Source organism: Aplysia californica, unplaced genomic scaffold, assembly GCF_000002075.1.
Source record: "Aplysia californica isolate F4 #8 unplaced genomic scaffold, AplCal3.0 scaffold00099, whole genome shotgun sequence".
NCBI lineage: Eukaryota > Metazoa > Mollusca > Gastropoda > Aplysiida > Aplysiidae > Aplysia > Aplysia californica.
In genome coordinates this window covers 1047633-1065435 of record NW_004797369.1, presented here as the reverse complement: position 1 = coordinate 1065435, position 17803 = coordinate 1047633, and the positions used below count along the sequence as shown (strand labels likewise).

General features: G+C 39.1%; 1 protein-coding gene across 1 annotated transcript; it reads left to right on the top strand.

Moving 5' to 3' along the window:
- The first annotated feature begins 9705 nt into the window (after positions 1 to 9705).
- Positions 9706 to 13271, top strand: LOC118477444. Its single transcript, XM_035968949.1, has one exon. It carries the CDS (start codon positions 11203 to 11205, stop codon positions 13021 to 13023), a length of 1821 nt encoding a protein of 606 aa, XP_035824842.1. The 5' UTR covers positions 9706 to 11202; the 3' UTR covers positions 13024 to 13271.
- The last annotated feature ends 4532 nt before the right edge of the window (positions 13272 to 17803 follow it).

Here is a 17803-nt window from a genome sequence, read left to right as displayed (position 1 = left end):
TGTGACAAATAGAGAAACAACGACACATACGAGTGTCAATGACACCCACAGTGTTGAGGAAACATCTCACAGCCCTATCCTACAGTTCAGAAGTAAAGTATGCCCGTGTTCCTGTCTTCAGGTATCCAGGACTTATCGAGACCTGCTAAATGAAACTGTCTTGATCTCAGAGTCAGAGACTGCAGCCGTCCGAAGTTATCTCCACGTCCCTAGAATAAACCTGTCAAGAACAGTGAGGGGCAAAATGTTCGCCGTCGGCAACAGGCCGTCCAACTCTTCAGCTGGTTTTGTCGTGTTTCTTTGCACGTTTGTGCCAATATTTGGGGGCATAAAACTAAGTGACTGCTGTAGGGCATGGCGATATCTTTGTCGTAGGTGCTTTGAGACAACAGTTTCTCTATAGCAAGTGAACATAACTGATCTGTTTAAAGTCGAATGTTTTGTTTTTACTAAGTAATAAGTGCTTATATGTCTTTGTGGTGGTCATGTAAAGGCGACACCTGTCTGTACGCTTAAGTAAAATTTAGGAAATCATGATTTCTTCACCAAAGGTCTTCTTTACAACCCTCATACTCCCGGGACCTTATGTGTGTGAGTCCCCGTAAAATGCGAGTCTTGAACCTTTGTTCAAAAGCAAACTTAACTGACGATTTCTATTGCAGAGTCACAACAGTTACAAAGATGTAAGATAGAAAAAAAAACAAGCACCGTATGTTGTGTGGGTTTCCTCAATCAGCTTTGTATAATTATTCAAGTGGCACGACCTACGAACGTAAAGTCCATCTCCGATAAAAATCAAACCGAGATGGATGGAGACTCAAAAACTTCCTAAACAATCCGAGTTCAACAATGAGATTTGGAGGTGTTTGACAACAACAACAACATCAAACAGTAGACAAACAAACAAAAAGGGGAGCCCTCCTTAACCCCCCCCACCAAAAAAAAAACCCAAAAAAACCCCCAAAACAACAAAAACAACAACAAACAATTACTGATGAACTAACGCAGGATAAACTACTGAGTTTGGGTGACTTGTAAGAGGAATAACTCTGATTTAAGAGCATCCAATCATTTCATTCAAACCCAAATGTTGTGCATTCTCTTCTCATTCGTGACTCTATACTTAGAACTCAATTTTTACAGCAAAATGTGACTCAAAGTCTTTAATGTTCTAATTCCCCTCAATTACTTTAGCCATGAGATGTATTTACCAAAACTTCTTCATTTGTTTTTCTAGCTGTCCATGGGATACGCAGCATGCGTCTTGTAAACCATAGCTCTATCGGCTCAATTGTTCTTTCCAGCTGTCTATTGATTGTCCATGCTTCGCACTCGTATGATACGATTGGCTTGATGGAACTTTTCAGTACTCTTTTTCTTGTTACCAGTGACAGACTGATGTTTGCTGTTTCTTTTTTGTTTTAAGATTGCTATTCCTCTCCATACAAGTTCCAATACGCAACTGGAAATTTTGAATAACCCCGTGGAGTGTTTTAGGGTCGATTCTTTGGACACCTTGTTCAATATTGTTTCCAACGGTTCGATTGTTTGTGGCTTGTTTCCATAGACTCGTTCTTAAAAACCAAAGATAATAATTGAAAGAATTTAAGTTTGGGGGAAGGTGGTGACCATTCATTTGTAAGAGCTCGGCTTATAAGTCGTTCCCCAAACATTTCTTGCAACCACAAAAGAACCAACCTAGACTTTTGAGTGTAGCCCCATCCCTATGAAACCACGCCTCTACACCATAACACGTTCTCCTCCCCAAACGTCTCCAATACTTTTTCAGCCCAGTGAGATATCCATGTGATGTGACTGTTGTGGTTTTGCCGTCCTTGTATTGAAACCAGAACGGGCCGATCACGCCGCTGTTGTTTAACGTTTCTGAGAATGCGCGTTTTTCCCAAATTTGGTTGAAATATTTAAAACGTGATATTTAACGGAGGCGTTGATGGATTTTCTTCATATTTACAAACTTGATGACCCCGTAGTTGATTTTAATTTTTACTGTGTATAAAGAAAGAAAGCACTAATGACCAAGTTATTACCCATTAATGTATGTTATGTAATAAATTGCTAGAAAATAATGTCATCTTTATTTCATACCATCAACTGAAATTATAAAAATATCATACGATGGCTAATATTCCTTCTACGTCTCAAATATAGCTTTTTGTATAAATAGTTAAGGTCTATTTGATATACCTAGTCTTAAGGCCTGATGCGGGGAAAATTTTCAAATTCGTTAAGAAGAAGAAACTAAGATTACAAATGTGGTAGCATCAATATAAGTAGAGTGGAGAATTAGGCCATGAAGAAAAATTTTGACAATTATTTTGTGTTGCTATGGTAACGGCTGCCATATTGGAATCTCATACATAGAAAATATACACATTTCTAAAAAACATCTATCCTAATTTGCAGCCTTATGTGGCTGTTTTAGTGGATGGACTTGGCATTTTTGATGTAGGAGGACAAACTTTGTCAGAATCGAGGTCCAAACTAGGGGAACACTTCAATCAGGAAAATATTACATCATAACAACAGATTAAATCTATAATAAAACCATTTATTCAAGTTTTCTTTTTGACTTCACTACTTATTACACTAGAATAATGTTTCATCTAGCAGTATACAAAAAATTATGAAGATATCTTAAAAACATTTTGAATTATAGATTTTTTGCGTTCCCACCCCCCTTGAAAGAGCCCATTTTGAGAAAAAAGCCCTTTAAGTTTTGACGCGCAAAACTAACTGTAAGTTGCGTCCAAAAGAAATTTGAAAATGTAATCACCCAGTCATCGTGTTAAAGCCATGCATTACCCACTCATGCAGCATACAAATTTAAAGCTAAATAAATTCTTTATCATCTGACACATTAATATTTAATCTATTTTAAGAGACACCCGAGATATGGTCACTCAAAATTGACTTTAAAAAATCAGGCATGGCAAAATTGTGCGAAACCAAAGAAGCGTAAAATTGTCTTTGCGCATTTTCTGAAGAGTATCAATATTGATCGAATGGCGATATATTGCATGCCCAGTGAATGGAGAATTTTGTCTTTGATATATACAATATTTTATTACGATATTTTGTCACGATAGTTTCAAACATAACGGAAAACAAAGCAATCACAAATATCTCACAAAACTTGAACTAGACTCAACACTAATTGTATTCATTGTTAATTTGCTTAGGAACCATTGACTTTGTGTTGAGCACAAAACCTTTGGGCATCGATTCTATTAAATTTTGGACATATTTATCTGACATTTCATTTTAAATGTCACAGAGAGTTGCAAACAAAGGGCCTCAATTGGGGGCAAAGTCGTTTTTCTCCAGCCGCTGTTTCATGGGACTTCATATACCTGTAGGATTCATATCGGGGCTGTTTACTTTTAACTGCTCGAATGTTGACTTGATTTGGTTTTAAAAAAATGCTCTAATGGCATTGGCGCTATGAAAAAATGCCTTGCTTAGCATGGGGATGACTACTTGAATGACACCATGACGAAAATAAGGGCAAGACATGACTTTTCAGCACTTGCGCGATGTTAGTGTAGTCCACTAAGCCAAGTATTCCGGTGATTCTCACGAGGGTGGCTCTGTTCATTCCACCCCAGACCACCCGAAACCGTGACAGTTTCGTGGCCTCTGTTCCTCACTGACAGATAATTGGGTTCAAAATCTTACACGGTCCATGGAAAAGAGGTTTCGTGCTCGATAAGAAACCAACAGCTCATGAACAAAAGCAAAATTAAAACTAATGAACACAAGTAATTGTTTCGTCCAGGTTTTGTGAGGTATTTGTAACTGCTTTGTTTTTCAATCTTCGTGAGTTTTCTGTTCAGGTCTTCGTTGTTGGTGTTTTGGGAGCTCTGAAGGGCGTTGAACATACTTTTGCTAATGCGATTTATATAGTCATCTTTTACAATTTCAAAGTCATAAATGCCATAAAAGTTGAGCATCTAATGAGATTTGGCATCTCCGTCACACAGCATCCTGCTGTATACTAAACCTCAGTGTTGCGCTAACTTTGTGAATATTATTATTGTTTCAGCCTCCATGGCTTTTGCACTTCCTTGTAAATTTTGCTGGCACTTTATTTGATGGTGGAGTCTCAAAGGCAAAATAAAAAAGCGCATGTCCGTCATTGTTGTCTACTTCTGTATCTTTCTTTATTGGTGAAATTTTATTTTTGGCAATGGGGTGAGGAGCAAGTTCACCCTCATCTTAAGTTTCCTCTTCACTATCACTCTCACGATATGTTCCTCACTATACCTACACCTCAGGTACCTATCAATGAACTGTCGTGAGCACAGCAGTAGGATGTGGTAATCTTGAGAAATTGAGGCTAGGGCATCAAAGTATTTTGGAAAGGTGTTCAAGAAGCATTTTCTGAACTTGATAACTGTTGACACTGGGGGAGTGCCGAAACAGCACTTTCATCTCGTTGATTAGACTCTAGCATCAACATCAACAAATGTCATTGAAGAAGGCGGTTAGGAGGCTGAAACAAAAGAATGAATTGACTGCAGGGATTGATCTAAAATCTCTGTCTGTCTGTCTGTCTGTCTGTCTGTCAGTCTATCTGTCTGTCTGTCTGTCTGTCTGTCTGTCTGTCTGTCTGTCTGTCTGTCTGTCTATAAATATAAACACAAGCACAGTTTTGGTGTAGAACAAAATAAGACAGTAAAGGGAACATTGACCGATAATGAGTTTCTCAGATAAGGAGACCTGGCGATAATATTGAGAGCTTTCGTTTTCAGTTCTCGTCTCGTAGTTGAAAGAAATTAAAAAAAAGATAGCTGTGCTATAAACTTTCCTTATCTCTTTATCTGTATAAAAAAGCATACATGATATAAAATACGCTTGCAAATATCTTGAATGAAAGAATGAATATCTGGTTCTGGGCCAAAGACATAACACGCGCACGCACACACACACACACACACACACACACACACACACACACACACACACACACACACACACACACATAAAGCGAGAGAGAAAGAGAGAGAGAGAGAGAGAGAGAGAGAGAGAGAGAGAGAGGGGGGGGGGGAAGGTGGAGAATTCAGTGTGATATTATCCTTCCACTTACTTTCCATCCACGCTGGTGTCTCACTCTCAGCATTCGGTTGCTCATCAATGTCGACCCTGTCGTCTCTCAGGCTCAGGGAAGGTTGATTTAAGTCCTCAGCTTGTAATTTTTTTCTTGTCCTTTTCTTCAACCATTGATCCCTCTAAGTTTACAACGACGATACAGAACTTGTTTGGTCGTTTTCGTACAATGTTTATCTCCACACTGTTCAAGATTTTTCGTGCATGATATTTAAGAACTCTGTTCAAACCGCTGTTATGCTTTTTGTATTCACAACAGAATACTAAAATACGTACTTAGAGAATAAGTTAGAACGGAAGTTTTCGGTAACTTTTCTGCATTCATGGTACAACCCTATTCAGATACTTGTGGGAGACTTCAAGGCTCGCCGCAACTAGGGCGTGTCGTGTGGGAGGGTTTTTGGCTGGTCAGTGAGTGGAGACAATGGCTTGTGGGGATGGGTGTACTGTTGGGTTACGATCGCTGGGTCAGACTTTCGTATACTGCCAATATTGAAAAGGCCTTCCTTCGGGGATGGATATTGTTTTGAAAAACGACTTGGTTTCTTCGACTCTACGCAGCACTGTCGAGGGCAAGAGCAGAAGAGTTGGCTGGCGGCGGCAAGAATGGATCCGAATACATGGCGTCCCGTACAAGACGTTTGTCGCCGTAAAACGAAAAGATGGTGATTTCTGTATTAGGTTGGGTTGTTGTTTTTTTAAGCCGTCGCCCCGGTCAAGGACAGAGGATAACGTAGATCGGCTGTATCGAGCAGTTGTGCTAACTGGCTTCCAAAAAAAAAGTCCTGAACTTTTCCGACTTCGTGAAATCAAATGCACGGGGCTTAAAATTTACGAAACAGTTTTCTCATATATCTCTTTTCAAGACTGTTGTTTTTTAAATGTGCAACAGCTTCTCAACGATCGGCCAGTCGGGCAAAATTCGGACTATTTCAGAAATTGGATTTCCTGATTTATCCGGAAATTCGGAAGCTCTTGCCGAGCTCTCGTAGAGGGCCGTATGACGCCGGAGGGGGGGGGGGAGAGAGAGAGAGAGAGAGAGAGAGATAGAGAGAGAGAGAGAGAGAGAGAGGGAGGGGGGGGGGGGGGGGGGGGGGCGATCCCCATTTCGACGCCATGAGAGTGGGCTTTGGCCGAAATCTTCGGTATTTAACCAGTTCTGGTATGTTCAAGTGCTCATGCACTGTCAGGGGAGTTCATTCACAAAATGCTGATTAACTTGAATTTGAACTTAGTTAAACATGTTTTAAACTGCACAATATGCACGAGCGCAGTTATCTAGTTGCATATATCATGACGACACACCATTCTCAGCTAAATAATAATGGAAACAGACATATTACTTGTAACTTATTTACATCAATGATCAAGTCCGAACTGCTTTTGAATCGCCATATTGCGAAATTAGAGATCACAATATTCAAAATGATGCCCACTTATGCCCATTTCATAAAAAGGACATTTTAAGACAAAAAGAATTCGTTTTTTCCACTTAGAGGAAAGGGGGTGTCATCTTTGAGAGTGTTTTTGAACATGTTCTGCTATTGATAGGGACATTCAAGTACTTTGAAATGTCTACTTTCCCAAAATAAAGGTCTTATGTCCCTATCAATAGCAAAACATGTTCAAAAACACTCACAAAGATGACACCCCCTTTCCTCTAAGTGAAAAAACCCCGCAATTTTTTGCCCTAAAATGTCCTCAATGAGAGTTTCTAAAAGTACTGACCCCGTCTCTTGGACCGTATTTTTCAGGCGTGCGTTAAAAAGGTGTGTTATGGAAAAGAGGACAACGTTTTAAAGTTTTAGGTGTGTATTATATTTCTAATTTATTTTGTTTTGGTAAGTTTTTTTACGGCGCTCACAACTGCATACGGTCATATGAGCGCGCGGGACCTATTGAATGAGAGGCGAACACCATAATCTCTAGGCCACGAGAGCCCTCAGGTGTATGTTATAAATCCTCTATTATTGTTTACCCACGTTACGCTAACTTCAAACAAAACGTGCCGGGACTATAATTTGCAGTGACCTTTATGAATGAGGTTCCGGATTCCACTGGTCGTCCAACTTTTTGACCGTACGCAAAGATCTGAGAAGATTAAACGAACGATTTGATTCTATTGTGTTGTAACCTCAGGCAGACAAAAAGTGACCAAACTATCTGATGTTGTTTTAGAGTCTATAGTCTTCCATGTGTACCTAACTGTATTGAATATTATAATGAACTATCACGCATTTCACCCCTACACGGAGACAAATGGACGCACTCATTTGCTGCTCAATCTTCAACGAACTACCCTTCTCGGATAGGGGCTAACAAATTTGGGAGGGCCCATGGCAAGCTGCGCACCTTAAAAATCCATTGGCTGTCCTAAAATCGATTAGACAAGGCTTCGGTTGTCACACCTGCAAAACTCAAAATTAGTTTCTACTAAACTGAAAATGCATGATATATCCAGCACGCTCGTAAGACCTTATGCTGTTGCGAGCTCTGTACAACACTAACAGCCCCCCCCCCCCCCAAAAAAAAAAAAAAAAAAAATTTTAAAAAAAAAAAAATAATAAAATTAAAATAATAATAACAACACAACAAACAACAAAAACAAAACAAAACAAAAATAAAACAAAACAAAACGAAACAAATGAAAACGTATAAACAACATCAAAAAAGAAACAAAAAGCAACCAAAAAAACCCCCAACAACAATAAAAAAACCAAAACCTACTCACGAGCCAAATGACGAAGCCAAACAACGCGCCTTACCTCGAGTTTCGTCCTGGGCTCATCTTTTTGTACTGTTCTAATGTGGCTTAAATCATATCTAGAAAATAGATTTATGTCAGTGAAAAATGGCAATGATGTGTCAGATAGGTCACCTCTAAAGTATGGAGTTTCTCAGGGTTTGGTCCTTGGTCCTGTCATCTTTACAATGTACACGCAAAGTCTGTCATCAATAACTTCTTTATATGCCCCCAATTACCATCTTTATGCAGACGATACACAGCTGTATGGATTCACTACAACTGACAATGTACACAATCTCATAGATATAATCGCCAGATGTTTTTTTTTTTTTTTTTTTTTTGTAAAGTGTTTTACGGCGCTCGCAACTGCATAGGTCATATGAGCGCGCGGGACACACCTAATATTTTCAGTTTTTAGGAAGTTTTGAATTTTGCCCGGGTGGCGGCCGAAGCCTACTCTTATCGATTTTAGACCACCAAGGGATCTTTAACGTGCGCAACTTGCACACGGGCCCTCCGAGATTTTTTGCCCTTGTCCGAGAAGGCTAGGTGTAGATCTTTCCTACCAGAAGATCAGGGATGTGGCAGAAAGACAGCAGTAAGGAGGAGCCAAAGAGTAGCAGTAGAAAGGCTGCAGAAAGAGTCAGGAGCCCAGAGGAGGGGGCAAAGGAGGTGAGGGGGTGGGGGCAGAAAGTGGAGATAAAGCAGACAACAGAACATTGCCAGAGAGCAGGAAAGGAGGTGAAAGGAGACAATTTTAGAAAAGACAATTTTTTGGTCGCTACCCGGATTCGAACCCGGGACCTTTGAATGAGAGGCCAACACCTTAACCTCTAGGCCACGAGAGCCCCCTAGATGTATCAATGATATAAGAAAATGGATGCTTAAGAACAAATTAAAATTAAATGAGGATAAGACCAAAATATTATTTCTTCGTAGCAGTGCATGCAATGAAATCGCAAATATCAGAATAATCGTCAATGGCCACGAAATATCAGCCCAAACTGAAATAAAAAATTTAGGTGTAGTGCTAGATCAAGATATGCCAATGAAATCCCATATATCCAATCTTTGTAAAAAATCTTTATCTCCAACTGAAGAAAATAGGGAGCATTAGAAAATATTTATCTTTTGGTGTCACCAAAACTTTAATAACATCACTTATATTGTCAAAGATTGATTATTGCAACTCCTTACTGGCTGGTGTACCTGAGGAACCAGTTACAACAACTACAAAGAGTACAAAATATTGCTGCCAAAATAATTACAAAGAAACTAAAGCAGGATCATGTGACTCCTATTTTAAAAGAACTACACTGGCTCCCTGAGAAAGAGCGTATCATATATAAAACCTGTTTAACTTGCTACAAGTGCTAACATGATTTATCACCTGACTATCTAAAACTGTGTTAAACATCCTATGTACCTCATAGAACGCTCAGATCATCAAGTGGCAAAACAACCCTTGTTAAACCTAAAATACATTATAAATCATATGGCCAACGCTCTTTTTCATATTTTGCCCCACTTGTTTGTAATAGGCTTCCAAAAACTATCAGAGAAGCAGAAAATCTAGACATTTTTAAGAAGAAACTAAAAGCATTTCTATTTTCTTCATATTTCGATTAGACAAATTCCACACAAGCTGTAGATCGTTGTGAGTTTGTATGTGTGTATGTGCGTATGTACGTATGTGTGTATGTGTGTAAATATGTGTGTATGTGTGTGTGTGGTGCGTGCGTGCGTGAGTATGTGTGGGCATGCGTAGGTAACACTATGTGCCTTTAAAATTGATTTGTAAACCCATAATATGTATCATGTATAGCGCATAGAGCATTGCATAAGTGGATATGCGCTATGTAAATGCAATCCATTATTATTTTTATTGTTATTAAGAAAGGTGTTACGTCTCTCACAAGTGCGTAAGGTCATATGAGCGCCAAGCGGTGGATGTCAAAAGAGAAGTCCAAACGGGGAATCAGGCTTACTCTGCTCTCTGCTCACCTCTCTAGCCTCAACAGCACAAACTCATCTTTCAATACACAAGGTGTTAAAGAAAATATTGATTTGTTGACACAAACTGATACAAATCATTGTGCAAGCGTTAGGAGAGTAGTAATTCTATAACCGAGAGACTTTTGACAGTAAATTGTGCCACGAATTTTTATCAGCCTAGATCTATAATAATGCTGTCCTCTTTATTTCACACTATCAAATAAATTTATAAAAATATGCGATGGCCTTTCGTCATTCTGTTTCTCAATATAACTTCAGGTGTGAATGGTAAAAGACCCACTTGAGGTCTCTAGTAAACAACATGTGTTTCCTGTATGACGTCACAGCTACTCATATGTTGGCCGAAAACAGAGTGGATACCCCGGATGTGTGCCCTGGGTCAGGTACGTTTCTAATGGAGATCTCAACTAGACCTTCACCCTACGGGACCTTTAAACTATTATAACTTTGTGGTTTATTCAGATCAACAAAAAAGTTTCCCCGCTTTTGCAACAGTCTTATCTCTATACGGAAACCTGCAAAAAAGACAGAAAATAACTTTTATTGTCTATAGTCTTCCCTGGTTACACAACCATATAGAGTAATATAATCTGGTATTTCACCTTCACGCACAGAAAAACGATGCCTTCGTCCGCTGACCAGTCCCAATTGAAATGATTAATTATCCGATACACAAAAGTATTGAACAGTGCGCCATGGCCCAGCTAAAGACCAAAATGAGTCCCTTCATTACATAAAAACACTTTTTATTTCTTGACATTCAATAAATTTTTCACAGAAGGCTCAAGTATACTGTAATCAATAAAATCTTGCTTCCTTTCGTCTTGAAACTTCAGAGACAATGAGTACTGTAAGATCGATGGAAATATGAACGGGCAAAAGGAAAAAGGAACAGACAGAGCCCTCTGGCGGTAGAATAGCTATCAAGTTTGAATGACGACACAATACAATATACCCGATACTGTTTGAATATCATCCTCTAATATCCAGTCTTTTCCTATTACTGTTTCCATTCCAACAAGACCACATTCCAAACCAATACAACAGAGACTTACATTTCTTTATTACTCACAGAATGTAAGAAACACAAAAACTGAATAAATCAATATACAACTAAGACGGATTGTATTTGGATGCAGAATACGTAATCGACATAATGGACAAAGACACAAGTGTCTATTGACTAAAGAACTGAGCTCAGTTGTCTTGAATTCTCCAGGTATAAATATGTTTGCTTCTATAATACCGGTTATTAGTTGCAGTAACGCGACAGGGGGGCGATTTGACTGTTTTTCCGACACTCAAGCCTCACCATGGTTTCTACATTAACATTTCGAGAATTAAATCGGTGTTGGTGCTTTGCTATGATCATTACAGGTATCCTTTCTGACGAGCGACTCCAGTATGTTCTTGCGTTTCCAAAACATCTCAACTACGCCGTTGCTTCATTGGCCATCTCGCCTCTCTCACAGGACTTTGTTCCGAACACCGCGGTCACTGTAACAGCACCTGCACGTATGACGTCATCAGGCGAAAAACAGACTCAGGAATATTCACACACCTTTACGTCAACCTCAAACGAGCAATGGCTTCTGAACCTGGAGTATTTGGCTCATTTCGACATTTCAGGTGTCGGGAGGAAACAAGGAATAGTCGTAACTTCCTCGGCCCAGCTAGTCGTCCAGGCAAGAAGTTTGAAAGTTACAGTACATGGAAGTTATACCAGTAGTGCTGGAGGGTTTAATGTTTTGCCTGTCATTCTGCTATCCTATGAGTATTTAGTAGTCACAGAATGTGTATTTTCCTTGTGTGTTCTTCTTGTCGTGAACCCTGAGGGGGTCAATGACGTCACTATTGACCTAAAACTGGAGCCAATGCAAAGCAATATCATGTACAAAGAAACGTATTTTCATTCTGGACAATTTATACAGGAATCATTAGGACCCCTTGATGTTTTGCAGATCTTGGCCGAGAAAACAGACCTCACAGGTACATGGGTCAGGGCACAGAGGAGCATAGCGGTCTTTGCAGGTGTAGATTTCGATTGTGTGGGGTTAAACATTTACATATGTTCAAAAAGAGACATGACAATAGAGCAACTTCCCCCTGTGTTCGCTCTAGCTCAGAACTATGTCTTAGCACCTCTGTTTGATAGAAAAATAAATAGCTTCATCAAAATTGGATACGTCAGTCCATCAACGACTTTGTCCGGTTTGCAACATCTCGAAATAAACGTAGACATGGTTAAGAATACCTCCACTTATTTACTTTTCAAATTAGGAAACATTATAATTAATCTGCATGCCTCTGCGCCCGTGTTGGTTCTACAGTATGTCGTGTCTTCAGATGCAACATATTCATTTGACCTGTCGGCAGCAGTTCAATATCCTATCTCCAATTGGGGTACTCGTGCAGAAATTTTAACTTTTGACAACAGCGACGTGCGAATTGTAGTTACAGCGTTTTGCAAGTGCATAACAACAATTGAAGTCGGAGTAGCTATTGAAGAATTGCAAACGCCTTTGAGACCCGACGATCTGTTAGGGGCTACTCGTTTTTGTTCCAGAGAAATCGCCCCCACCCAAAACACTACAGTGAGTAAAATTGAAATAAATGCTGAAAACTGTTCTTTTGGAGGTTTTGTCATGGGAAGAGAAAGGATAAATTCTGGTTCAATGGTTCCTATTTTATCATTCAACACTACAAATCATAACTTTACGTCTTCTGAGCCTCATGTGACGAATAGAGAAACGACGACAACCAGTGTCAATGACACATACATTGTTGAGGAAACATCTCACAGCCCTAACCCACATTTCAGAAGTAAGTTGTGCCCATGTACTTGTCTTCATGCATCCAAGAGTAATAAAGACCTGCTAAATGAGACAGTCTTGTCCTCTAAGATGGCAGCCATCCAGAGTTATCTCCAAGTTCCTAGAGCAAACCTCTCCAGAAGAGTGAGGAGAAAAATGTCCGCCATAGACCACAGGCCGTCTAGCACTTCAGTTGGTTTTGTTGTGTTTGTTTGCACGTTTGTGCCAATATTTGGGGGCATAATACTGAGTGACTGTTGTAGGGCATGGCGATATCTTTGTCGTGGGTGCTTTAATCCAACAGGTGCTCGTAACAAGTGAACATAACTGATCCGTATACGGTAAAGTGTTTTTGTTTTTGTAGTGTAGGAAGGACCTATTATTTCTCTGTACCCGCCATGTAAAGCGGGGTCTGTAAGCTCTTTAAGTTTGAATGTAATATAGGCCTCTTACGCACCCCCTGAAACCAGCATTAAAAAGACGATCCCTTCCCACTCCAAAAAGAAATAATAAATAAAAAGACACCCCCCACCTCAGAGAGAAAAGTTAAAAGAAAACAATAACTATCACTGACCTCCAACCCACCCCCTCCCTGGTCATTTTACCGGGGAACAGCGACCGGGGAACAGCGACTAGTATTTTACTATATTTTTTCATTGTTACAGTTTATCTTGATGTAATCGCTTTCAGTATTTATGGCATTAGACTCAATAGAAAATCCTCCTATCAAATTTTTCCTTATCCTTTCTGACTCTGTCTTGCATCACCTCACTTACAAACTACACACTCCTACACCCAAAAATGGTTGGGCTACAACAAAAAATACGCTCATTGACTGAAACCGGGAAACATATCATGTTCGCATGGATACCTAGCCATGTGGGCATCCGAGGAAACTAGAAGGTAGATTACCAGGCGAATGAATCCTTATCCCTTCTGTCGGGATCAACGAAAAGTTGATTCTAAAGTCAAATTAAACGAAGAAAACAATCACCCTTTCCTCCGGAAGAGGTTTTTTTTGTCAGTGTAACCATTTCAAAAAAGCGTTCTTCCGAAATTTATTCAAAAACTTGCTAGTTTCACTTTGATTTTTTAAACTCAAGTAGGGTAACTCTGTTCGCAAAAAGTGCGCTTTTGTGAAGAGGGCGCCACCGAATTTTGAGGACACTTTTTTAATTGGCTCAAAGAGAGAAGTGGCCCCTCTTGTTATGTAGACTCTTTGACTAAACCAAAAGTTTACAGTATCGAAAACAGTTATTCTAAATATAATACATTTCGTCTCGATGTTCAAGCTTTAAAAAAAGGGCTTCATTGGACAAAAGACTGGCTTTAAAAACGAAGTTTGGTCTCTGAGACTGTTGTGATATTGTTTTGTTTTGTTTTGTTTTTGTTTTTCTGTGTGTCTTGTTTTTTTGTTGTTTTTTGTTGTTTTTGTTTGTTGTTGTTTTTTAAACAACAAAGTCTTTAGTTGCACCTTGATTAAACTATTTGCAAAAATAATACGTTCTTCGTGCGCCCTCTGTTTACAATTTGCCTCTGTATTGTCTGGACTTAATCGTCCATAGACATTTGAGGGATTTGTAGGTTCCTACACCTCAATAAAGAGAACAACAGTGTCTTTTGACCAAGGTGTCATACTTTACACACTGTGCAGTGACAGTGCAGTGTGCAGTGTGAAGGACTGGCAGCTGTGACGTCAGATGCTCAAGGCAGTGGTAACCTCGATACATGACTTCAAATTCAAAATTGACAATTCAAAGACAAAGTTTGCTAAATTTTGAATACATGGCATCAAGTCAGGTTGCATGCGAACCACTTTGCTTATTTTAATACGCTGATTTCGAAAGTGAAATCAATTTTTAGTTGCGATAATTATTTCTCAAACTCTTCAAGCAAAGTTTAATCTCACACGACGGCAAATTTCAAAGTGATTTTGCGCCAAAGCTCGCCTCTCCCAATTCAATAGGGGTCTATAACTCCAACGAGATTGGCTAAAACTGACTGTTGTTCTTCCTCTTTGTGATAAGAAGCAACTACATGATGCAATCTTGATAAAATACTCCCTTTTTTGCGATCTTCTAAATCCAGCAAGAAAAAGAGTCATACGCGAGTCATTCTGTTAATGTTGATACGCTGGTTCCGAAATTGATATTATTTCTACAATAGAACGTAGCATTTAATAAGTTTACAAACAAAATTTTACCTTCGGCGGGCCGTATCGATATCATGATCGATACAACCAAGACGAGATATTCGCCTTGCGCAGTCGCTGTTCCCCGGACGATTTTTTCCCCTCTTTTTAAAAATAGAGTCGCCGTTCCCAGGTGCTCTGATATAAATTACGGGCGTCTAAAACAAGAGGAACTATTTAAAGGGAAAGAACTAGGTCATCTTTAGACTGATTTAAACAAAACTTCGAAGAAATAGAACTCGACCAGAGGAGCGATACATAATTTGTCAATGTTAACAAAAATTGTCTACGATTTGAAAAATATCAAGTTTCAAAGGTTTCAACCAAAACTGAGTAATACGTAAAACTTTGCAGTTTCTTTGAAAAAAAGAATTAACAAAAATAAAAACACAAAAGCCCAACAAACAAACCCAGATCGTTCTTTTCCAGCTTGTCTCTATGTATTATGCATAGAAAAGTAAACTTATACAACATTGTTAATGCAATATAAAGTCATGAAGGTAATGGCTATTTGATGTCCAGGTGTATTTCTCTTCACAAAAGCTCGAGTACGTAAATGGCAATTTTGAATAACCCCGTGGCCTGTGGTTTCAGGGTCGATGCATTGGATGTCCTGTTCAACGTTGAGTTTCAGCTGACCAACTGTTGGAGGTTCTTTCGGTAGATCCAGTCTGTAAAAACAAAAACCCAGAGGTGATAATTGAAGGGGCTCAAGTTTGAGGGGTTGGGAGGGGGGTGGTGGTGACGATTTATTTGTAAACTTTCGGCATTTCAGGTGTACAAGGAATACTCTTGACGTATGGGGTGCGGCTCTATCCCACCATAACCAAGCCTCTACAGTACAATAACTTCACTTCCCCAAACTTTTCCTGAACTTTCTCAGCATTTTAAGGTATTCATCTGTTATGACTGTCAAGGTCACGCCCCTGTTGCTGACCTCTTTTAAGAAGTAGGCTTTTGTAGAAATGTTGAAAACTTGATAATTCTCGAACACTTAAATTGTTTTTCTTCATATTTACTATCTTGAGGCCACTGTAGGTGAATTTTAAATTGTTTGAAGTTTTGTTTAAATTGATGCCGAGATGACCGAATTATTGCCCTACAATTGGCTCCTCTTTGTTAGACACCTCTAAAAAAAAAGCCATCTTTACCTCTCCTTAAACGTGTTCCAATTTCATAAGTGTATGTCAATCCGATTTCGAATGAGTGAAATGTGAGTGAAAACCCGGGTGAAAGTGTATAATTATATTGATATGCTGTTCAGAAAGAAATTTATTTTTTGAATTTTGAATATTAGAAGTCGTGATAGAAGCAGTTTTTGGACTGTTCTTTTTTTTCGGAGGTTTTATTTTCGAAAAAGTATCTTGTGTAAATTCATATAATTCATGTTACTTCAATTGTATGCTATTAAAATGTTTATTTCTTTCTTGTTCACAAATATTCATTCACTGTATGGAAAACAAGAAACAACATGCTGAATAATGCCGTTTTAGATAAGGAAGTGTCTAGGTAGATACCAATTGAGGACTACGTAGTCACGGTGTCTAGGTAGTCCCCAATTAAGGAGCACCTAGCCACCATGGCCTTCTGTAACTCCAATCTATAATCATGTGTCTCTCGGTCTTGTTCCCTCCAATTCACTCTCTAGTATAGTCCTGCAGATTAAGGAATGTCCTTTTATGTGTCCGAAATACTGTAATTTTATTGTTTTATCTGTTGTAACAATTCTTTACTTGTGTTCAAAAGGTGGCAAATTTGTTAATTTGTTTTTCTGTGCCCCATTCTAGATCTATATACAGTGTGTCAATAAAGTCCCGACATTGCATTGTAAACTGTTTTTCTCCATTCTAGTGTGTTCATTTCCCTTTGTTGTTCTCGATTAAAATGTGAACATGTCTACGGATGTACACTATGCTGTGTTTTGAAACTACATTAAAATAGAGAACAAAATATTGGGGTGGGAGTGACCCAAGCCTTGTAGGTAAATTGAGAACATGTATACAACTAGACAGTTAAATGCAACTGGCATTTTTCTTCTGAAAGTGATATTTGATACCATGTGGCTGTTGTATTATGTTGGCCATGCACTGTCCCGTCTACAAGACGAAGCGAAGTATCCGTGTGTATCCGTGTATTTTCCTCGATGTACCTTGTTATGAGGTAACACGAGTCAGCGTTTATTGTTGCACTTAGTTTGACATGTGAGACTTGGCCAGAAAGCTTTACTGATTTGAACCTTGTTTGTGGAGGAGGCCCAGACGATAAGTATGGGCTTTAAATAATGAACAAAAAAGACAGAAAAAAGTAAGATAGAAAAGAGAAGGGGAAGAAAGAAAAGAACAAAAACCCCGAAAGAAATAAAATAAAGGATAACGTTTATCGATATCCTCAATTTTTAGTGTACAGTTTACAAATATAGATATTCTGTTGACAGATGTACTGTCGAGAAGTCTGCTTAAGGAAATAGGCGGGGGGAAAAAACCTTAAAAAAAGAAACATACTTTCATTCTGGACAATCATTGCAGGAATCATTACGACCCTTTGATGTTTTGTAGTCTTGGCCAAGAAAACAGATCTCACAGGTACATGGGCCAGGGCACAAAGGAGCATAGCGGTAATTGCAGGGGTAGATTTCGATTGTGTGGGGTTACACATTTCCTCAAATTAAAAAAAGGACATGGCAATTGAGCAGCTTTCCCCTGTGTCAGCTTCAGCTCAGGACTACGTTTTACCCACCCTATTCAATGGAAAAATGAACTGTTTTGTCAAAATTGGGTACATCAATCAATCGACGACTTTGTCCGGTTTGGAACATGTTTAGATGAATGTGGGCACGTTTAAAAAGACCTCCGCCTTCATGTGACGAATAGAGAAACAACGACACATAGTGTCAATGACTCACACAGTGTT

What these genes read in the sequence shown, in the direction of transcription:
- LOC118477444 (XM_035968949.1), top strand. Translation starts at nt 11,203, where the DNA reads ATGGTTTCTACATTAACATTTCGAGAATTAAATCGGTGTTGGTGCTTT.